The sequence below is a fragment of the Falco peregrinus genome, chromosome 13, assembly GCF_023634155.1.
Source record: "Falco peregrinus isolate bFalPer1 chromosome 13, bFalPer1.pri, whole genome shotgun sequence".
NCBI lineage: Eukaryota > Metazoa > Chordata > Aves > Falconiformes > Falconidae > Falco > Falco peregrinus.
In genome coordinates this window covers 13,344,179-13,365,502 of record NC_073733.1, presented here as the reverse complement: position 1 = coordinate 13,365,502, position 21,324 = coordinate 13,344,179, and the positions used below count along the sequence as shown (strand labels likewise).

The window sequence follows — 21,324 nt, the reverse complement described above, 5'->3', positions numbered from 1 at the left end:
CGGCGGCCCCGCCAGCACAAACCGCAGTTACTGCAGCCGCGGTTCGCCCTGGCCTGGCGCCCCGAGGAAGTTTCTCGACGGTGACCAAACCTCACCCGCGTGCAGTTTTTAGTGTTCCGAGTTCAGATAATCCAGGCACTTTAAGCGACATCCCGTCTCTGGGAATTAACACTACACAGCTATCGCTCTAGCCCCGAAACAGCGTCTGACGGTCCCCACTTTGCATGGCCACCATGCGGCATTCTAACAGTGGTTTCACCTGCTTTAATTGAAAAAGGTGGTTGCAAGTACTTTTGAAGCACAGACTTTTATTTTTGCTTCACAGCATGGCATGTCGATGGCCAACTTAGAAAATAACATCAAATGCCTAATTAAACATTACTCATCTATAATTTTATCCAGATAAGAAAAGCTTTGTGGTAATTAACTTCCTCAGTATTGCAGGAATCAATGTTTGCATTGCAGCCAGGAAAACTGCAAGTTTCTAAGCGTGGAACCTGAAAAACATTGGAAAAGGAAACACTGGCAAAGCATTTGAAAACACTGCTGCCTCTGGAACCAAATATTAAAATTGGAGGCACACGCAATACCACTTATACCAGAATTATTGTTTGCTTCTCCCTTCTCTCCCAGGCGTGCAAACAGGACCGATCTCTCTCCTGGAGCCTCAGACTTCTGCCAGGATCTCTGGGGACTGTTTGCTGCAAGCGGGTTTCCTTTACTGTTAGCGGGGTGCACTAAAATTGCTCTTTACGTACACAACATGCACAGCTCTCCGGCGACCACCAGAGTCTCTCTAGCTTCCACAGTAAAGCATCCCCTCCTTGAAACTGCATGTTCACGCCACAGATATTTGGCTAGGCCTGTGGGCAACAGCTGGGTGCACCAAGGGCAGCAGGTTCCTTTCTTTCTTTCCCACCTAACGAACTTGCCTTCTTTGCCTAAAGACGGGAAAAGCTCCCAAGAGGCAGAGGCGCCCCACAGCAGGCCGGAACGCCGGCTGAAGAGAACCGCGCAAGCAGCCCATTCCCAGAACTCATCCTTCTCCACCTCCGCTGTTCAGTTTGCTCCTAACCGCCCTCAGCTGGAAGGGATTTGCCATCTTGCAGTCTCACGGTCTCAGCTCCCCAGGTGGCCACTGTCCTACAGAAAACAGTCAGGCCACAGCCACCGGTCCCCGGGCTACCCGGCTCCATTCGCCCGCCCAGAGCAGAATGTGCAGCCTCGCTTGGGCTGCAGCATCTTTTGCTTTCAGGAGAGGAAGAAGAAAAACCCAAAAACCTCATTTTCATGTGCTTGTTTTCTTTTTCCTTTTTTAAAAGAAACTCCAGCAACATTCAGCTCCTAGATGGGCAACCCCTCCAGCACGTGCACCCCAGGCGATCTCCTACTACAGAGTTTTCCTGCCCGCAGGCTGCCGCCGGTTCTGTCAGGAACAGCCCGGGACCACACCGAACCGGACCCTTGGTTCTGGGGTGACATGTGCTTGGTGCGGTGGCTTCGGTCACAAACAGCACGTGGGTGGTTTATGGTGGAACACAAGGAACGAGCGAGTGAGGAGCACGCTTGCTTGTCAAGCGCTACTCGCTCCCGTTACAGAACCGGCATTAGGAATAAACGACGAGGCCACGCGCAGCAAGGCTGAGCCCGGCAAGGCCCTGCAGCGGCGGCGCTCAGAGCCCCTGCCCGGCGGGGCTGAGCATCTCCTGCAGCACCAGGTGCAGCAGGTGGTTCTGCTCGGCGCTGAGCAGCGGCCAGAGCTCGGCCTGCAGCACCTTCAGCGCCTCCGCGTCCTTCTCCTGGCACGCCAGCACGGCCGACTGCAGCAGCAGGAAGAGCTCGGCCGGCAGGTAGCTCGCTGCCGGCGGCAGCCCACCACCCGCCCCGCCGCCGCCAGGCCCCGGCGCCGCGCCGCCCTCCGCCGCCTCCCAGCAGTACTGCTCCAGCGTCCGGGCGTGCTCGGGCAGCAGCTTGGCGGGCGGCGGCTGCAGCAGCAGCAGCAGCAGCACCCGCGACACCTCGCAGCGCGCCAGCACGTCCAGGAAGGCGCCGCCGGGCGCGGCCCCGCCGCCGCCGCCGCCTGGGCCCAGCCCGGCCCCGGCCAGCGCCTGCGCCCGCGTCAGCGCCGCCAGCGCGCCGGCGTAGTCGCGGCCCAGCAGCAGGCAGGAGGCGCGCTCGGCCAGGCAGCGCAGGGCCTCCAGCGGCAGCCGCGCCGCCGCCAGCAGCTCGGCCGCCCGCTGCAGGGGCGCGGCGGCGCGGGCGGGCCGGCCCGTATCGCGCAGCGCCGCCGCCAGCTCCAGGCACAGCCCGGCCGCCAGCGCCGGCTGCCCCCGCTCCAGGTGCAGGCGGGCGGCGAAGGCGCCGCAGCTCTGCGCCGCCGCCACGTGCTCGCCGAAGCCGCCGCGCAGCCCCAGGCGCTGCCGCAGGTCCCGCTCCTGGCGCAGGAAGAGCCGCGCCGCCTCGGCCAGGGCGGCCGCCTCGGCGGGGCCGTGGAAGAGGCTCTGGGCGCAGCGCGCCACGGCCAGCTGGCACCAGGCCGCGTAGGGCAGGCTCTCCTGGGCGCGCAGCTCCCGCGCCAGCGCCGCGAACTGCTCCGCCGCCTCCGCCACGTTCGGCTTCCGCAGGAACCGCCGCCGCAGCTTGGCCGACACCAGCCGGTACCGCGACAGGAAGTCCCCGTCCCCGCCGAGGCCCGGCCCGGAGCCGCCGGGGCCCGAGCCGCCCGCCGCCGCCAGCATCGCGCGCCGCTCGGCCCTGACGCGCCGCGCCCCGCCCCGGCCCGCCCCTCGTGCCGCCGGCCAACCGGCGCCCGGCCCGGGGCCACGCGGGCGGGGGGGGCCGCGGGCGGGGCCAGGGCTGCCCGGCCCTCCGGGGGCACCGCCGGGGACGGGCCCGCCTCACTGACCCCGGCACAGGCACCGCTCACGGGGGTGTCCCCGTCTCCCGGGGGTCGGTGGCGAGTAGCGGGAGCCGCCCTCACCAGTAAGGGAAGGCGCTGCGGGGACTCCTGGCCGGCGACACCGAGCGTCAGCCCCTCTGCCCCGTGCCGTGTCCACCGGGCTGCCTCCTACCGGCGCCGGGGATCCCGTCTCCTCTCACCCGCCTCCACTGCCCCTCCCCTTCACCCCAAAAGGGACCCCCCCGCTGCTGCTGTGTGTGCTGCGCGGCCCTCGGCCGCGGGGCGGGCACGAGAGCGGGGCGGGCGCTGGCCGCTACGCCCCGGTACAGGCCGAAGGGTGCCGCGGGGCTGCGCTTAGCGGGGCGGGGTCGACCTGGCTTCCCGCCCGCTGTATGGACAGCGGTACGTGTGCCCCGAAAGAGGCAGCTGTGCCGGGGTCAGTGAGGCGGGCCCGTCCCCGGCGGTGCCCCCGGAGGGCCGGGCAGCCCTGGCCCCGCCCGCGGCCCCCCCCGCCCGCGTGGCCCCGGGCCGGGCGCCGGTTGGCCGGCGGCACGAGGGGCGGGCCGGGGCGGGGCGCGGCGCGTCAGGGCCGAGCGGCGCGCGATGCTGGCGGCGGCGGGCGGCTCGGGCCCCGGCGGCTCCGGGCCGGGCCTCGGCGGGGACGGGGACTTCCTGTCGCGGTACCGGCTGGTGTCGGCCAAGCTGCGGCGGCGGTTCCTGCGGAAGCCGAACGTGGCGGAGGCGGCGGAGCAGTTCGCGGCGCTGGCGCGGGAGCTGCGCGCCCAGGAGAGCCTGCCCTACGCGGCCTGGTGCCAGCTGGCCGTGGCGCGCTGCGCCCAGAGCCTCTTCCACGGCCCCGCCGAGGCGGCCGCCCTGGCCGAGGCGGCGCGGCTCTTCCTGCGCCAGGAGCGGGACCTGCGGCAGCGCCTGGGGCTGCGCGGCGGCTTCGGCGAGCACGTGGCGGCGGCGCAGAGCTGCGGCGCCTTCGCCGCCCGCCTGCACCTGGAGCGGGGGCAGCCGGCGCTGGCGGCCGGGCTGTGCCTGGAGCTGGCGGCGGCGCTGCGCGATACGGGCCGGCCCGCCCGCGCCGCCGCGCCCCTGCAGCGGGCGGCCGAGCTGCTGGCGGCGGCGCGGCTGCCGCTGGAGGCCCTGCGCTGCCTGGCCGAGCGCGCCTCCTGCCTGCTGCTGGGCCGCGACTACGCCGGCGCGCTGGCGGCGCTGACGCGGGCGCAGGCGCTGGCCGGGGCCGGGCTGGGCCCAGGCGGCGGCGGCGGCGGGGCCGCGCCCGGCGGCGCCTTCCTGGACGTGCTGGCGCGCTGCGAGGTGTCGCGGGTGCTGCTGCTGCTGCTGCTGCAGCCGCCGCCCGCCAAGCTGCTGCCCGAGCACGCCCGGACGCTGGAGCAGTACTGCTGGGAGGCGGCGGAGGGCGGCGCGGCGCCGGGGCCTGGCGGCGGCGGGGCGGGTGGTGGGCTGCCGCCGGCAGCGAGCTACCTGCCGGCCGAGCTCTTCCTGCTGCTGCAGTCGGCCGTGCTGGCGTGCCAGGAGAAGGACGCGGAGGCGCTGAAGGTGCTGCAGGCCGAGCTCTGGCCGCTGCTCAGCGCCGAGCAGAACCACCTGCTGCACCTGGTGCTGCAGGAGATGCTCAGCCCCGCCGGGCAGGGGCTCTGAGCGCCGCCGCTGCAGGGCCTTGCCGGGCTCAGCCTTGCTGCGCGTGGCCTCGTCGTTTATTCCTAATGCCGGTTCTGTAACGGGAGCGAGTAGCGCTTGACAAGCAAGCGTGCTCCTCACTCGCTCGTTCCTTGTGTTCCACCATAAACCACCCACGTGCTGTTTGTGACCGAAGCCACCGCACCAAGCACATGTCACCCCAGAACCAAGGGTCCGGTTCGGTGTGGTCCCGGGCTGTTCCTGACAGAACCGGCGGCAGCCTGCGGGCAGGAAAACTCTGTAGTAGGAGATCGCCTGGGGTGCACGTGCTGGAGGGGTTGCCCATCTAGGAGCTGAATGTTGCTGGAGTTTCTTTTAAAAAAGGAAAAAGAAAACAAGCACATGAAAATGAGGTTTTTGGGTTTTTCTTCTTCCTCTCCTGAAAGCAAAAGATGCTGCAGCCCAAGCGAGGCTGCACATTCTGCTCTGGGCGGGGCGAATGGAGCCGGGTAGCCCGGGGACCGGTGGCTGTGGCCTGACTGTTTTCTGTAGGACAGTGGCCACCTGGGGAGCTGAGACCGTGAGACTGCAAGATGGCAAATCCCTTCCAGCTGAGGGCGGTTAGGAGCAAACTGAACAGCGGAGGTGGAGAAGGATGAGTTCTGGGAATGGGCTGCTTGCGCGGTTCTCTTCAGCCGGCGTTCCGGCCTGCTGTGGGGCGCCTCTGCCTCTTGGGAGCTTTTCCCGTCTTTAGGCAAAGAAGGCAAGTTCGTTAGGTGGGAAAGAAAGAAAGGAACCTGCTGCCCTTGGTGCACCCAGCCGTCGCTGGAGCACATGGCGGCGCTCGGCACCGCGCAGAGGCACCCGGGGCACCCCAGCCGTGAGCGCTGCGCGGGCGGCGGAATCGCTTCCCCCGGACCCCCCCCCCCGCGAGGCCCGGGAAGGAGGTGGGCGGGGCGGGCCGCTCCTCACGCGAGACCGGGGCCGCGCAGGGCCTGCAGGCCCGTTCGCCGGCGGCCGCGGTGGGACGTCCCCGCGTGGTTGGCCGTTCCCTCCGCAGACCGGAGCGAAGCAGAAAGGCTCCCGCCGGGGCGCGCCGGCCGCGGGTGTTTTTAAGCGGAGTGGGTTTGTTCCCGGAGCGGGGCCGGCCGCCGGCTGCCCGCCTCCGTGTGTGCGGCTGCTGCCGGCCGGGGGGGGGCGGCGGGCTCGCCGTGCTGCTGCCACCATGTCCCTGTCCTGCGCCTTGAGGCTGCTGCGCTGGCATCTCCACCCTTGGAGCGGTCTCCTGAGCTGCCGGCACTGCAGCCTGCTGATTGAGAAGAGGACAGCAGCCGAGCGGAAGGAGAAGAAAAAGTCCAGGGACGGCTGCAGCCTGCCAGCCTCCTCCTGGGAGCAGAGGTACGGCTCCTCCCAAACGGCCGGGCTCCTGCAAAGCACCGAGCGACTGAAGCAATTAAGAGCAGGGGGTTGGGGCATTCATTGGCCTCCACCTCGCTCTCCCCGGAAGGGATAGAAGAGCCAGGGCTCAGCTGGCTTCCGTGGTGCTTGGCCTGGGGATAGGAATAATGGAAAAGTCAAACGAAAAAGTCTGAGAAGAAAGGATCAGGAGCAGAGCAGCTGCCGTACTAGCAAGCGTAAAGATAGAGTTCTGTGCCTGAAAGTAGTTGGCACTGGCTGCTTTGGAAGCAGCTCCAAAAATCCCAGTAGGCAATAACTGCAGCTTATCCAGCTGTGGGATGAGGTTCTCCATGGGCTCAGTGAGTCAGTAGTTGATGGGATAGTTACGAGGACTTGAGTCGCATCTACCTCACCCCTTACTTTGTCTTATCTTTTTTTTTTTTTAATCGGCTTTTATGTGTTTTGGTCTTGCTTGCCCTGCCTCAGATATAAGTAATGGCAAGTTCGAAGGTTTATCTCTAAACTGCTGCTGGGTGGGTGGCTGGGTCAGTGAGAGTGGGCAGCCTGCAATTCCCTGCCTGCTACACACAAACTGTGCGTTTCACTGTCATGAATTTAATCCCGTAAAGCATTAGCAAAAAAGATGTGGCTGGAAATGTGAGCAGGTAGATGATGCGGGATGGATGCACTGAATGATGAGAGAAGCATCTTGCTTTTTTAGGGGAAAACTCCAGGACAATGGGACTTGGGCTGTCCTTGGAGCAGCAAGGGGTGGCCTAAGCGCCTGATTCAGTGGGAGAAAGCAACAGAGCCCATCTGAAGCTACAACATGATCTCTGTTTTTTCCTGTTCTCTGCCTGCACTTTGGGTTTTTTTTTCCTTCCCTGATCCCTTTAACAGAAAAAGGGAGTTCGCATGTTCACAGCCAGCTCTGGTGAAAAGTCCTGCCCATGAAGCAGCTGGTGGAGGTATTATGCCATAAGTATCAGGAGGCAAGTAGCTCTGGGCAGGACCATGATGTTGTGCTTTCCAGGTTAGCAAATGTGGTGACTCCGCTATGGAGACTTCCCTATCAAGAGCAGCTGCAGGTAAGATGTGCTTACATGGACTTTTCTGTGTCATGTTGCCCCAACAGTCCCTCCTATCCTCCTTGAGCAACAGCTTCTAGCATCTTAGTTGCTTAATGCTGTAAACAATTCAGACCCAATTTACTGCTGCTTTAATTCTTCAGTCATTGTGAAGGATAGAACTGGGAGGTTCCCCGTGGGTGGTATGTGTGATCACTAACGGCACAGAGGATGGGTGCTCACACAGCGATCTTGTCCAGTGTGGACCAGCTGGTTCACTGGGGCTTCAGGTTTGACCAGGTGCTCCAGACCAGTGCTTGAGGACCATGAACATAGGATTTCTCTCTCTCCCCATTGTATCAGCTGCGGTGATGAGAAAGGCAGAGTTCCTCTGGGGCTATATCCCACTTGCAGTATTCCCTCCTGGCCTTCCTAGAGGTGGGTGATGAAGACCTGCCCACTATCATATGATCCTCTGAGAGTGTTTCTGGCTTAGGACTCCTCTGCAGGTGAAGTATGAAAGCCAGAGGAAGATTTTGCAGACACTGGCGTCTCGTCTTGAGGAGCTGGGCATAGATGTGCAGAAACCTGGTGGACTCTGCTGTCCTCTCCAGCCTATAGTCCCTTCAGTGAGTATCTCATGGGAATGTCGTCCCCTTTGAGACACCAACAGCCTCTCGCTCAACTCCTCAAGAGTCTCATGGTGGGGATTATTTAGTTGCAGAGAATGTGTCTGTGGCAGTCCTTGCTAGCTTCTGCTTTGCAGCCTGTAAATGCCAGAGAGTGAAACAAAGCCCAGTGATTAGGAATCCTTTTTTGTTCCCAAGCCTTCCCTGATAAACCTGTCACCATTCTGTCAGAAAGCCATTTCTTCCCAAGGGGAAGTACTGAGGGTCTCATGCACAAGTTCCGTTTCTGCATTTTGTACATTGTACATTTGTACAACATGTGTATCTTCCCATGTTGCCAACAGAACAACCAGACTGGGTTTTGCCTTTCTTCCATTATTTCTTCTGTTCATCCAAAGTTTTAATTTTCCTTCTTTTCTCCCTCAGCCCGTCATTAACGGCTACCGAAACAAATCTACTTTCTCTGTGAACCGAGGACCAGATGGGAACCCCAAAACCGTGGGGTTGTATGTGGGAACTGGCAGAGGTCAGTGCAGGACAAGGAGCTGGATAGAAAACTGCTGGCATGGGCTGGGTTGGGGCAAGGCTCTGTTCTGGCAGCCTCTGCTCTAGTTAGAAGCCTGAATCCTGGGAGATGCCAACAGAAACATCACCAACCCTGGGACAGCAATTTTAAAATCTTAGTTCATCAGCTTCTTAAGAAACACCAGCTTCTAATTTGCTGAATACAGCAGTAAGGATGACAGCTGTGGTAGCAGCCCTTCTGGGATTTAGCTTTGTTAATCTTAGTTATGCTGTACCGGTGTTTTTTGGCATGCTCCAGGAGCCTGTGCTGAGCAGGGAGAGCATGGTAGGGGGTGTGTGTCCATAGGCAGCAGAGCAAGGTTGGAGCATTTGGGATGTGAGGCAGTTTAGTTTTGTGCAACAAAGATGTGAGCATGTGCTCCTTGCAAGCTGCGAGTGGTGAACTTGTTGACACCATCAACGCTAGCTTTTGCTTGTCCACATCCATAGCAAGAGGCGCTGGGGTGGTTGCTGTGTACTTTTCTCATTGAAAAAAATAATTCCATGGATGCATTTTACCTCTGACAGCAGAAGTTTAGCATTCAAACTGAAGCGTGGGAGTGCTGTATTCCAGGCAACCTAAACTGCTTTGCTGCTATAAGCCCATACCATTATTCTCTAGTTAGAAAAACAGCTTGCTCTGCTTCCTTAGTTTAAGAACAGTGCAGTGGCTCCTTTGGGAATTGCTAGAGCATATTTAAAAAGCTCCCAGAGCTCAAACATCTTCATGAAAGTTAGCGACAGTAATTACTGACAAAAGGAATTCTGGCAGGTCCTGCAGACTGTGGGTACCCAGAACATCACAGGTCTTAGTGGGGCACTTAGATACCATTTTTTTTCTTTCATTCGTTTCTTTTTTTCTTTTTTTTTTTTTTTTGGTACAGTGTGAGAATTCAGGGGGAAGGCCCCTTCGCAGTTTATCATGTCAGATGCTACAGTGGTTTATGTGCTTTGAAACAAAACAATTAAATACCTGTTTGTCTCTCTCCAGCAAGAAATATTGTCTGTGTGAGAGCCAACCACATGGAGAACATACCTGCAAAACACAAACAAGTAGCCCAGGTAAATAAGTCCTGTCTGTACCTGAACTGTGGGATAAAAGGACTGCCATAACTCTTATTTGGGAGAACATTGTCATTTTAATTACGCTGTGTTTTCAAGTCCATTTTCATGTTCTGAAAAGTTTCAGGCCTGACTCTGGTTGATGGATAAATATTTTTTTTAAATTTGCATGTTAATGTTGCAGCATCTAAACTGTCCCAAAAACCAAAGTTAATCAAGTGACAATGAATTCCTGCCAATCAATTAAAATACATAAGAATCAGAAATTGAAATTATTAAAATGTCTTGTATTCAAAGAACTTGGAAGGAGCCTTCACTCAGTGTATTGAAATCAAATCAAAAAATCAGACGATACTGATGGGAGGGCCACCCACTTGGGGTGCACAGAGTTACACTAAGACCAGGGCAGTTGTCTTCACTGTACTACAAGTGCTGTTTCCCCTCTGCTCAGTACTATGAGGAGTTCATCCGTTGCTCCCCCCTGGACCCTTGCATCCTCTTCCACAAAGGCGGACACTGGCGGGAGCTCGTGGTACGCACCACCAGCCGTGGCCACACCATGGCTATCATCACCTTCCACCCCCAGGAGCTGGGCCAGGTGAGCATGCGGGGGACAGGGCCCCTAGCAAGAGGCGTATCAGGTATCTGGCTGACCTGAGATCGCTGGGTATATTGCTGGGGAGAGGCATCTAACCAGATTATCCAAACAGCCAGGTTTTCCTTTCTCTCTCTTGACAGGAGGCACTGGCTACTCAGAAAGCACTGCTTAAGGAGTTCTTCACGTGTGGACCTGGAAGAGCCTGTGCCTTGACTTCACTTTATTTCCAAGAGAGGTATACGTCTTGACACTGGGAAACAGTGGAAGCAAAGCCACCTCTTTTTTTTTTCTTTCCCCTCTCTGATCAAATTCAAATCTACCAGTTCAGGGAGGGCTTGCAGAGAGTGACAGATATTTGGATACCTATTGCAGACGTGGTTTTAAGATGGCCACATCTTTTGTTTTTCCAGACTTTAAATACTTGAATACACTTATGGCTTTACCTCATGGGAGTTATGAGCCTGGGAAACTAAAGGAAAAAATCCCTACAGTGACTTCCCCAAGGCAGTAAATCACATTAGCAGCAAAACTGGGGAATAGCCCTAGGACTGCTGTCTTCTGTGAAGTCATTTTGATCCTTTTAATGAATTCTAGGCTGTGCAAGTTACAGATCCTTTACAAAGAATCAAAATTCTTTGATCCTGTTGAAAGGCTCAAATGAAATAAATGTTGGTGGGGGGGAGAACCATCCTCTCTTGCACGTGAACACCCCAGGAATGGAAATCAGCTGCCTCCTAACAGCTGGTTTTTGTGTGTTCTGCTAGCACCATGACACGCTGCTCCCATGAGCAGTCCCCCTTCCAGCTCCTTCATGGAGAACCGCACATCTTTGAAGAAGTGCTTGGCCTGAAGTTTCGCATCTCTCCAGATGCCTTTTTCCAAGTAAACACAGGTGGAGCAGAAGTTCTGTACCAGGTGGTTGGGGAGCTGAGTCAGGCCAGTGGGGACACCATCCTCCTCGACATCTGCTGTGGAACGGGTGAGCAGTGGCTGTATGAACCTGGCTCCCAGGGTTGGTGCTTTGCATGCCAGAAATGATCCCCACTATCTAAAGGCTTTTTTCTTTGGCATGAATCTATGGAGTATTTTTATTTCCCTCGTTTCCAGGCACAATTGGTCTCTCTCTGGCTCACCAAGTGTCCAAGGTTATTGGTGTTGAGGTGGTGGAGAAGGCAATAGAGGACGCCAGGTGGAATGCAGCATTCAATGGTGAGTTCAGACTCACCATGGCAGAAAGTTTCAAACTAACTGCTGAAAAATTGGAAGCAGAAGTGAGTGGAAGGATCACAACAAGTTACCTCCATGCAGCAAAGGGTGGTACTTCATGTTATACCTAATATCTGGTGAGACTGACTGCTCAATTCACGTGGTTGCTTTTTGCTTCACAGGAATTTCAAACTGTGAGTTTCACAGTGGAAAGGCTGAGGCCGTGTTACCACAACTCCTGTCATCGTGGGAGGATGCCCGACCCCTTGTTGCTGTGGTGAACCCATCTCGGGCTGGGCTCCGTGAGAGAATATGCTATTTATTTTCATCTTGAAACAGAATTTTGAAAAAGTTCTGTGAGACCTGTTATGCTGGTTCCAAACCTTTGCTTGCTTAGTCTCTAGTTTCTTACCTTGTTGCTTACAGCAGCTAAAATCTATTAGAGTCTGCAGTTTTCAGTGCCTTTATCATGCTTTCTCTTTAAAGCAGATAGGTCTAATCTCTTTTCCATCTTCCATAACTCACAGAATCATTTAGGAGAGGAGGAGTCTCTGAAGGTCTGTGGTGCAATCTCCCAAATAAAGCAAGGCCAACTTCAGAGTTCTGTAGGGTTGCATAGGGCTGTAAAGCCCAGTTGAGGCTTGAATGTGTCCAAGGGTGGATACCCTCTGCTGAAAATGTTATCCCCAATATATTTAATGAGAATTTCCCCTTGCTGCAGTGCCTCTGTTGACTCATCCTCTTCTGGTGCCCCTCTGAGAAGACTCTGGGTCCATCTTCTCTGTAATCCCCCATGAGGCCCCTGAAGATAGCAAATGGATCCCTGCTCACCTTCTCCTCCCTAGGCTGAATAACCCCATCCCTCACACTCTCCTCATGTATGCCATGCCCCAGCCCTCTAACTGTCTTAGTGATCTCACTGGACTTGCTCCAGTGTGTACTGGGAAGTCTCAAGCTGATCCTGGTGCCTTGATGCAGTCTCATAAGTGTGTGGAAGGTTTTACATGCCTCTGCTTGCCTAAGTAATAATTTTTCCTCTCATCCTTCATCCCCCTGGGAAGCAGAGGGATTTCTCCCACTGCTCTATCCTGCCAAATCAGCAGAGCTTTTAGCAGCATGGGTCACATCTCTGGCCTTCTAAGAGCCTGCATCTGAGACAGAACATGGAAAAATATATTTCCGCGCGCCCCCCCCCCCCCCCCCCGTATTTTTGACAGTCCAGTGCAGTTCGGTGATGCATGCTGTGCAATTGTGTTCTGGAGAGCTCACAGTGGTGGTGGGTCACTGGGAAAGCACTGTCTCTTTTTTTTGCAGATTACAGGGTTGTGCAAGCCATCCGAAACTGCAAGTCCATCCGAAGGCTACTCTACATCTCCTGCAAGCCAGAGGGTGATGCCATGAGGAACTTTCTTGAGTGAGCACTCTCCTTTCTTCCTTTCTAGTGACAGACCCTGTTATGTCCAGACAAGGATATAAATATCTGACTTTGGCTTAGGAAGGTTTTTGTTACAACTGAATTTCACTGGATGAGTCCTTCAGGTGTGATCTAGGACTAGTCAGTGCATGGTGAGAAGTGGTTTATGCTTCTGCATTCACTTTGGGTTTATCTGCAAGCTGCACTCGCTACTTTAAGGTAGTGGGTATTCTTTGGGGTTTATGTTCCAGCAGGATGCTTTAGTACATCAGTAAGGAATAGAAAATAACACAAATGTGCTATAATGGCTTTGTGCATCCTTCCCCAACAAAACAGCCCATTGGTTGTGGGATACAGAGTCCACTGGGTTAACTGCAGGAAGGTTGGCCCCTAGCCAGTGAAGTGAAGGGGATTAGTCATTGGTTTAGTCTTTATCTGGGGCAGGCCCACTTGCAGGTGATAAGTCTGTCTGCAGGTAACCAATGAAGGCAGCACAAAACAGGATTGATTTTCTAAGTCCTAAGATGTCTTTCAGCGGGGATGGCTTGTGAGAAAGGGAGCCTTAAACCTGCCACTGGCTCTTCAGCTTTTCCGTGAGGTTTTCAGTGCTGGTTTGGGATTCAGTATTGATGGTTCCAGACCTCAGCCTGTGTCTGCTGCAGACTCTGAGAGATGTTAGCGAAACACACAGTACCTCTTTAGTGCATCCTCTGTGCTGTTGTGCTGCCAATAACGGTGGGAAGGCTTCTGCTACTGGTCTAAAGGATGCTCTCTTTGCTTTCCACAGGCTGTGCTGCCCACCTGACCCAGGGAAGAAGCTGGCAGGAGAGCCATTTGCCCCCACGTTGGCTGTACCTTTTGACATGTTTCCTCATACTGTTCATTGTGAGCTGGTGCTGCTGTTCACCCGCTGACAAGGAGACATGTATGCCAGCTCTGAGAGCTTGGGAAGCGACCTCCTACTGTCCCGAACACTGGAGTTGAAGTAGTTAGGATTTTAACTTACTATCTTGAAAGCTGTATAAAAATAAGTAATTTTGCTTTTGCTCTTAATTTGGGTGTCCTAACTACACTGTTCTGTATAGAAACACCTGGATTTCTGGGGTGAAAAGGTTCTTTGTAGCATTTCAGCACCCTTTCCCTCCCCTGCAAAACTTCTTGGTCTGTTGGTTAAAGCAGCCTGGAAAATACCCTCTCCCTGGTATTGTGGGTTTTCACAATCAACATGTGAATATGAAGTACTAAAATCCACTGTGTTTTCTAATACTGCTGTGCCATTAATTGTCTGGTTGCTTCAAGGATGTTTCAGGTGTTTTTCAAGTTCAGAGTGAACTTGATATCAAGAAACCATAGCAAGTAGAAATCCTCATGGTTCGCTGGCAAAACGTTGACTTTTGGGGTCAGGGAAGTACTTCATGTCTAAACTTCCAAAACTAATATTGAATCACTATCAGTCACATGGATAAATTGGAGGCAATTAGAAAGATTTTTCTATAAAACAAAATTAAGAGAAAACAGATCTCGGTGTCTTTCCTTCCACACCTGCCTCCCCCTTCTCAACTAATGCTTGGTGATACCTAAACACGAAGTGCCCTGTGAAAATGACAGCAGCTGCAAGTTATTTCCTTATCAGGTTGCTCTGCAATAGAAAATTCAAAAATTTGTTATGTTTTGTGTCTGTCCTGCCATGCTCACTGACTGGGAAGCTGTGACCCTCAATGTTATGTGAAGTTTTCTCCAGCTCTTCAAAAGGTAGAGCTGCTGCAACTTGGAGGCAGGCATGAGTGAGCAGAGTTCCCTTGTGTTTTGTGAACTCCACATTGTTTTGAGGGGTCCTTTTATTTTTTATGTTGTATTGAAGTCACTTTTTGGTTTATCTTGGTTGTCTAGGGCAGACCAGTAGCAAAACACATTTCTACAGTCAGGCTGTTAAATTTTACTCTTTCCGCCGAAACAGGAGTTCCCTGTCTGATTTGGGTGAACCGAGGCTGATAAACTCCCAAGGAAACAGAGAGCTGCCTGTATTTTTCAGACTTTTAACTCCAGTCCTAAGGAACCCTGAGCCTGGAATAATAACAACCACCAGCTCTCAAGCTGTGGGGGCTTAAAATATGTGGGTTTAGGACTTGAGACTTACTGCACCAGAAAGGGAGGTGATGGAGGGATTCCTGACAGGTACAGGATGTGTCACTCTTGTACCACCCCACAAGTGTAAGATTTTTGCACACTGTTAACAGCCTCATGTTTTCAGATTATAGTGAGGGATGCAGTTTTCTAGCAGTTCTGTTTTGTATAATTATACCTGGACTGCTCACTATGAGATCTGAATGGATTTCTGCTTAGCCTGGCTACACTTTTGTCAAAAGGAAATTTTTTGCAAATTGGAGGGGGAGAGAGAATAACTTTAAATCGTAAAGTAACAGAGGATCAGGAAACCTGCCTCTGTACAAGAGACCTCTGACCACTTTTCCTCCCTAGCAGGTTACTCCTGTGCACTCTGCTAACATGTCCTCGTTTTCTCACTAGTGAGCAACTGCGCTATGCGTTTAGCTGCTATCCTGCATCCCTAGGACTGGCTCAGTTTTTGCTTTCTGTGGGTAATTTGTGGGATGTGCAAGAAAACAGAGGATGACTTAATGGTAGGAGCGGTGGGAAGGCCATCACTCGGCAGGTGCTGGAGCTGCCTGGCTATGGCTGCAGGGCATTAGGACCCGGAGGTTGCTGAGTGGAGGAGGCTGAATCCCCCTCCCGCTGTCATCCTCGCTGCCTCTGCAGCTTTATTCCTCATCTCCTTCAATGGTGACTGACTACCTCCTGCCCGGGCTGGCAGCCAGAGCGAGAAGGCCTCACTAGGAGCGGTTCCCAGGACCGGTTCCTGGCGGCTCCATGGCATCTCCCAGGACTATCACCATTGTCGCCCTCTCGGTGGCCCTGGGGCTCTTCTTTGTTTTTATGGGGACCATCAAACTGACCCCTCGGCTCAGCAGAGATGCCTACAATGAGATGGTGAGTACGGCAGTGGCAGCACGAAAGGAGACGTATTAGGGCTCTCTCCCCTCAACCTTGCGGCAGACGCAGTGTTTGCAGTGGGATACATGGAGGGTAACTGCGCTGGAGCCCTGAGCAATGGGGCGGGTGAGGGAAGCAGCTTATCTGTTTCTTTATTTGATGGACACGGAGAGAAACAAATAATACGCAGTGCCAAGGATATCCTGGCAGCCCTTGCCTGGGCTCTGTCTGAGCCCATCCTTGTGGATAAGGACGGGGGAGGGGAGGAGGACAACAGGGTAGCACAGCACCGATGCCTGCGAAAGATGGGGATGTCTGAAAAGCAAGGTCCGAAGAACTGCCAGACACGTAGTAGGCAGGTACAGCTGATCCCTGGTGGAATACATACCCCCTGGACTGGGAGTAGGAAAACCAGGTGCCTGCTTTAGCAGCCAGGTGATCATCCTCAAAATTCCATGCTTTAAAGCAAAGATAGTGACACTGACTGTCCCTGCCTCACCAGATTTGTGCAGGGATTATTTCATGACCATGAAATGCTTTGAAATTCTTAGCTGGCAGCAGATGATATTATTGCCACTTTATTACTCTCTTTACCCTGGGAAATAAGCCTCTCCTCTTGCCTAATGGGAGAGAGGTGAGGAGAGGAAGGAGAAGCCACTGTGTGCGTTTCTCAGCTGGTGAGCTGGTGTGTGTTCTTCTCTGCCCAGGGCCAACTCTGCTGCAGTTCTGCCAGCTGCAAGCTGCAGGCAGGAGAGGGACTGGCTGCCACGTTTTCCTTCCTTGTCTATGTTTGTTTATTCTCCTGCCGCACTCCCCACCCCCCACCCCCCCCTTATATTTATTGCAGTGGCTGAAAAGCATTGGTATTTTTGTGCCCCTAAAAAATAGTGCTGGAAGTTTCCAGCACATTCTGTTCTCTTCCTTTGCTCCACCTGCCCAGCTGCTCTTCCTTAGCTCTCAAATAACATCTGAATCGCAGCGCCTTTTCTGCAGCCCAGCACAGGGATTTCACAGAGAAGAATCACCAAGGAGTAACTCAAGAGCAAAAGACTGAGATAAAATGCCCAGAAAACAAAGTTCTTAAGGTTCTGCTACATAAGGGACAGAAAAAAAGCACTGAGACCTTAGAGGCATTGCAAAATCCTTGCTCTGTAAAATATTTTGCTTCTCTATCCCTTTTTGTTTTACCAAGAGCCAGGCCTACAGGTAGGAGTGATCTCCGTTTTCACAAAGGGAAAGCAGAGGCACTCGGGTATTACACAGCACCATAATTCTTAATAGTCTACATTGTAAAATGTTCATGGCTCGTTAGGCTTTCATGCTTTTGTTGTGCTGCTGGCAGGGTGGTCTGTCATGTAATGGAGACAGTGAAAACCTGATCTTGCCAATCAATAAGCATGGCTTCTTGACCCCAGCAAATAGAGAACCTCTGTCACCTACCTGCAACACCAAACTTGCAGTTTTTCATTCAGCAAAAAACAGAGACACAGTTTGTCTATTACTTAAAATACCAGAGTACTCTAGGACAGGCTGATAGTGTATTTCTTTAAAAAGCTGTGTTTTTCACAACTGTTTAAAAATACTCTGCTCTAAGGAAAGGTTTTATTCACCAATGATTTAAAATGCATCTTTACAATGTGTACTCTTAGAGTAACTGTGTCGTGAGATCTTTAGTTATTTAATAGCAAAAATTACAATGCTGTATATTTTTTAACCACATGTAAAGTGTCAGCTCCTCTTAGAAGGAAGCAGCAAAATTTGCAGAGAACTGGGGTGTTCTGTGTGCCTGTAGTGCAGGTTTCCAAAATCACATGGAAGTAAATCTACAATCTGATCAGCACCTGCGAGAGCTGAACAACACTGTACCTGAGATTTGGCTTCCATTTCCCTTTCCCTGATTAGAAAGCAGTGAATACAATAGCAAGAATATCTGCACGGATATCTCAAGTGTAAGTGGGAATAATTTCGGTGTCTCCAATAACTAGGAGTTTTATTAAAATATAAAGGAAAGGAAATAGTTGTTTGAAAAAGATAAAACAAGCAAAAACAATAAGCCCATGAGCACTTGATATTCAAATGCAAGAACTTGAACGTGTGTAAGGAGAGGTGGTTTCTTCCCTGAAACGAGGCAGCCGTGTAAGGAGGCTCAGTCTTGCAACTTACAATGCTTCTAAATCCAGCATAAACCAGACAGCAAAGGATGTCAAATGTCAGCTTGCTTTCATGTGAGGAAAGAAAGGATCATAAGGTATTTAAGCACAGGATAGGGCTGGTGAATCTTAGTTTTGACATCTAGTACCATGCTAAGGCTGTACTGCCCGTAATGCTAGGATACTGTAAGTTGCTTTGAGGTAGAAAGAGGCTTCTGTTTTTACTTGCTGTGCCTTGGCTCTGCAGGGACTAGGTGTGTTATTTAATTATAAAGGATGAGCTACTCTTTAAGAGAGGTACCTTTTTTTTAACAACATGGTTCTGCATTGTTAATTCTAGCAATCGTAACTTCAGATTTCAGGAGAAGGTACACCTGGCCTGGTCCTAGCTCCAAAGGTGCGTGCTAGGTTGCAGAACTGTTTTCCAGTGAGTAGCCAACAGCTCATAAAGGGGGAATTGCACGCTGATGGTGTTAATATCCCTCCAGTGGAAGCTTTAGGGATACAGATTGAATATTGTGCCAGAGGGGTCTGTGATGATTGAAGTCATCTTTAGGTCATATTGCACATCAATCTATTTCAATGGAATTCACCTTTGCCTTTACTTTCTCACATTATGATCTTCTACACTATTACTGCTTGATTTCAGAAACGAGCGTACAAAAGCTACGTGCGGGCCCTTCCCATGCTAAAGAAGATGGGAGTCAGCTCCATCCTTCTCCGCAAGAGCATTGGTGCCCTAGAAGTGGCGTGTGGCATTGTCATGACACTGGTGCCTGGTCGCCCCAAAGACGTGGCCAACTTTCTCCTCCTCCTCCTTGTGCTGGCTGTGCTCTTTTTCCACCAGCTAGTGGGGGATCCACTCAAGCGTTATGCCCATGCCCTAGTCTTTGGGATCCTGCTTACCTGTCGTCTGCTGATTGCCCGCCAGCCTGAGGAGCAGCCGCCAGAAAAGAGGATCCTGTCAGTGAATGGGGATGAGCAGCCACTCCTCCATGAAGCAGCTCCTGAAAAAGGCAAAATGAAGGTATCCTAGCTGAGTGCGTGAGAAATACGGACCCTCGAGGCAGCTCTCTCCAGAATCACCCAGAAAATTTGTTTTTTATTTACCTATTTATATTTCTTGTCTGTCTAAATAAAGTTGCACTTGGGGTCTGCGAGACACATGGTATGTCTACACTGTAGTCTTGCTTTGCTGCTGCCCTGTAATATAGAAAAATACAAGCTAGCTTTCACCAGGACAGCTTGGAGGCAGTTAGCAGCCTGACTGAAGTAGCTCTGGCTGCAGCAGGAGCTGCAAAACCAGCCTGAGATCATGCGCAAGGATTTGGGCAGGTAGTTACGCAAGCTCGGCACTGCTGCAGTGGGGAGAGCAGTCCCTGAGCATCAGCCCCAAGCCCCGTGGCAGGTGAAACCTAGCCTGGATGCACTTCTGCTACATGGCAGCCTTGGCAACAGCAGCTGGGTAGGACATAACCGGAGCGTCCCTATGCTGGCTTGTGCAGCCCCATTCATGAATCTACATTTCCTTTTCCATAGTCAAGGAGGGAAAGGACCCTACGGAACATAAAGTGCTGCTCGCTGTGTTTGAGAGAGGGATTCCTTAGCCTTTGCTGCCTCTCTGCCCAGTTCTTTCTTTGGACTGGTTATCCAGGGAAAATATGGGATGCACTGTTTGCATCTTCCTCAATTTCCACTCGTTGCAGAGGCTCCAAAACTGGGGCAATGGCCTCATAACGGTCATTTTTTGCTTGCTTCACATGAGGCAATGGCATCTCTTTACCTCTCTTGGCAGAGTAAAGATCACTGATGAGGGGATGGGGAGCAGAACTGCCCAAAGAACTCCAAAATATCTGTCTGCTGTTGGCAATTAGCATCGTCCCTTTTTCCTTACAAGAAAAAGATCCCTTTTTCCACAACTACTGCAACTTTATAGACTTGTTGGTTATTGCTGATAGATGAGGGTCTGAATGTGTCCAGGTACCTCATTGTTCATCCCACATACAGCTTCGGTGAGCTGGGGGAAGTCCTTTTACCAGAGCCTGAATCCCTGTGTGTTGTATCTGAAATCTTACAGAGTGTCATAAGAAGCATGTGTTACCTCTGAGTTTGTTTCTCTTGATGTTTGTCTGTTTTCAGTTTTTCCTTATTTTCTTAATTATTCATGAAAATAAACTTTTTGAAATTTGGAGAAAAATACCTTGACAGAAACAAGTTTCTTTTTTGAGAGACACATCTGAAAATATTTTTCCTGTGCTCAAACACCACAACTAAAATGGGCAGAATCATGTCAGGGGAATTTCAGAGAAAGACAGAGTGATGCAGGATGGAAGCCATCTGAACACTACTGGGCTATATATTAATAACCACAGGCATCTAAAAGAGATGTTTGAATATTTACATGAAATAAGTCTCTGATAAATTTCTGCTTCAGTACAATGTGGCAGCAAGAAAAGATATTAAAACTCCAGTAAAACATCAGTAGAGTATCTCTATAAAAATCAATGATGGATGTTCATATGCAGTCTATCCAGGTTTTTTATGTTGTTTGCTGCTGAAACAGATGTAGTCCCAAATATACTGGAAAATCCTCATCCTAGAGCACCAAAGAGTGGCTAATTATTTCTTATCAGATGTACATCCTGAACAAAGGGAACTACCAACAGACTACTTTCATTAGACAACCTCTCATTTTTACAGACTACCTCAAGGTTATCCCAAATGGATGTAGAATTTGCTTTACTTCCCAAAAGACACTTCATCTATCATGCCCTGACTGGAGTTATTAATCACTTTTTAATTCAAACCCAAATAAAAACACAAACTCAAAACGACACCATGGTGTGTATTCCTACATGAAGTACTTACAACTGAATGGCTGCAACCTTCTGGCCAGCTGCCCCTTACGTGTGCACCTAACTCAAAAACGTTCCGAAGCAAGCATTTTTGTTTGTCTTCTGTAATGTTCTTCACCAAAGCCCATCTAGATACCACAGTAATAAATCTAAAATATTCTGCATAGCAAACCTTACGCCTGCAAAAAGTTCAGACTGTAAGCGAATCCTGAAAAATGTCCCCCCTTTTCATATTTGGAACAGTATGAATTACTGATCTGATCTGCCATAGCGCCTACATGTTCTTTACTACAGAGGAAGAGAGGACTCTTTTTGGAGTCCGGTAACAAGAATTCTGTATTTATCTATACTGGGTTACTTCCATCATTTCCCCCCAGCATCTGCAAACCTTGCTTGCTAGAGGTGACAAGGTGCCAGGAACTCATTTAGTCCTTTTGTTAAGACCACGACTCTAATTTCCTCTTCCTTTTCCCCTCCCTCCCTGCGCTTTTCTTTCCTCATTTTATCTCCAAGCCCGCAACTTCACCCCCCACCAGCGGCGCCCGGGCTGTCAGAGCTGAGGTGCCCGGGCCAGGCCGCGCTGTCGCCCCGAGGCCTCCTGAGGGCTCCCCGGGCCCGGCCGCGCTGTCGCCCCCTGAGGGCTCCCCAGGGCAGCCCAGGCACCCGAGGGCCTGCCTGGCCCCCTGCCTGCCCGAGGGAACGGGGACGGAAGGGGCGGTAGCGAATCACCCACCTCACCCCACCTTTAGGCCCTTTGGGCCCGGCGCCCCCGAGGCGCCTCAGGCAGCGCCCCCCGCCGCGGCACTGCGCATGCTCGGAGCCGCCG

General features: G+C 52.6%; 4 protein-coding genes and 1 long non-coding RNA gene across 8 annotated transcripts; 3 read left to right on the top strand and 2 right to left on the bottom strand.

The window, feature by feature from the left end:
* Positions 1-1,282: 1,282 nt before the first annotated feature.
* LOC129785603 (40-kDa huntingtin-associated protein-like) lies at positions 1,283-2,783 on the bottom strand. Its single transcript, XM_055818350.1, has one exon. The coding sequence runs from the start codon at positions 2,736-2,738 to the stop codon at positions 1,674-1,676; it is 1,065 nt and encodes a 354-aa protein (XP_055674325.1). The 5' UTR covers positions 2,739-2,783; the 3' UTR covers positions 1,283-1,673.
* Positions 2,784-3,460: 677 nt separating this feature from the next.
* Positions 3,461-4,958, top strand: LOC129785604 (40-kDa huntingtin-associated protein-like). Its single transcript, XM_055818351.1, has one exon. The coding sequence runs from the start codon at positions 3,503-3,505 to the stop codon at positions 4,565-4,567; it is 1,065 nt and encodes a 354-aa protein (XP_055674326.1). The 5' UTR covers positions 3,461-3,502; the 3' UTR covers positions 4,568-4,958.
* Positions 4,959-5,053: 95 nt separating this feature from the next.
* On the top strand, positions 5,054-15,427 carry TRMT2B (tRNA methyltransferase 2 homolog B). 3 transcript variants are annotated; one of them, XM_013299528.3, is made up of 12 exons: positions 5,054-5,944; positions 6,978-7,032; positions 7,521-7,640; positions 8,067-8,166; positions 9,196-9,266; positions 9,718-9,864; positions 10,005-10,099; positions 10,629-10,843; positions 10,972-11,073; positions 11,253-11,372; positions 12,385-12,484; positions 13,272-15,427. In XM_013299528.3, the coding sequence occupies exons 1-12, from the start codon at positions 5,772-5,774 to the stop codon at positions 13,396-13,398; spliced, it is 1,425 nt and encodes a 474-aa protein (XP_013154982.2). In that variant the 5' UTR covers positions 5,054-5,771; the 3' UTR covers positions 13,399-15,427. The 3 variants fall into 3 exon arrangements, with proteins under 3 accessions (XP_013154982.2, XP_055674323.1, XP_055674322.1); XM_055818347.1 differs by having other exon boundaries at positions 5,842-5,944; positions 6,666-7,032; XM_055818348.1 differs by lacking the exon at positions 13,272-15,427 and having other exon boundaries at positions 11,253-11,421.
* LOC114012296 (uncharacterized) lies at positions 7,147-21,294 on the bottom strand. Of its 2 annotated transcripts, none has more exons than XR_008749739.1 (4): positions 21,232-21,294; positions 18,550-18,650; positions 9,178-9,240; positions 7,147-7,778 (listed from the first exon to the last, which is right to left on the bottom strand). It is a non-coding gene; the product is annotated as an uncharacterized LOC114012296 (long non-coding RNA). The 2 variants fall into 2 exon arrangements; XR_008749740.1 differs by lacking the exon at positions 21,232-21,294 and adding an exon at positions 20,512-20,706.
* Positions 15,363-19,840, top strand: TMEM35A (transmembrane protein 35A). The gene is made up of 2 exons (XM_005237863.4): positions 15,363-15,490; positions 18,293-19,840. The coding sequence occupies exons 1-2, from the start codon at positions 15,371-15,373 to the stop codon at positions 18,677-18,679; spliced, it is 507 nt and encodes a 168-aa protein (XP_005237920.1). The 5' UTR covers positions 15,363-15,370; the 3' UTR covers positions 18,680-19,840.
* Positions 21,295-21,324: the final 30 nt, after the last annotated feature.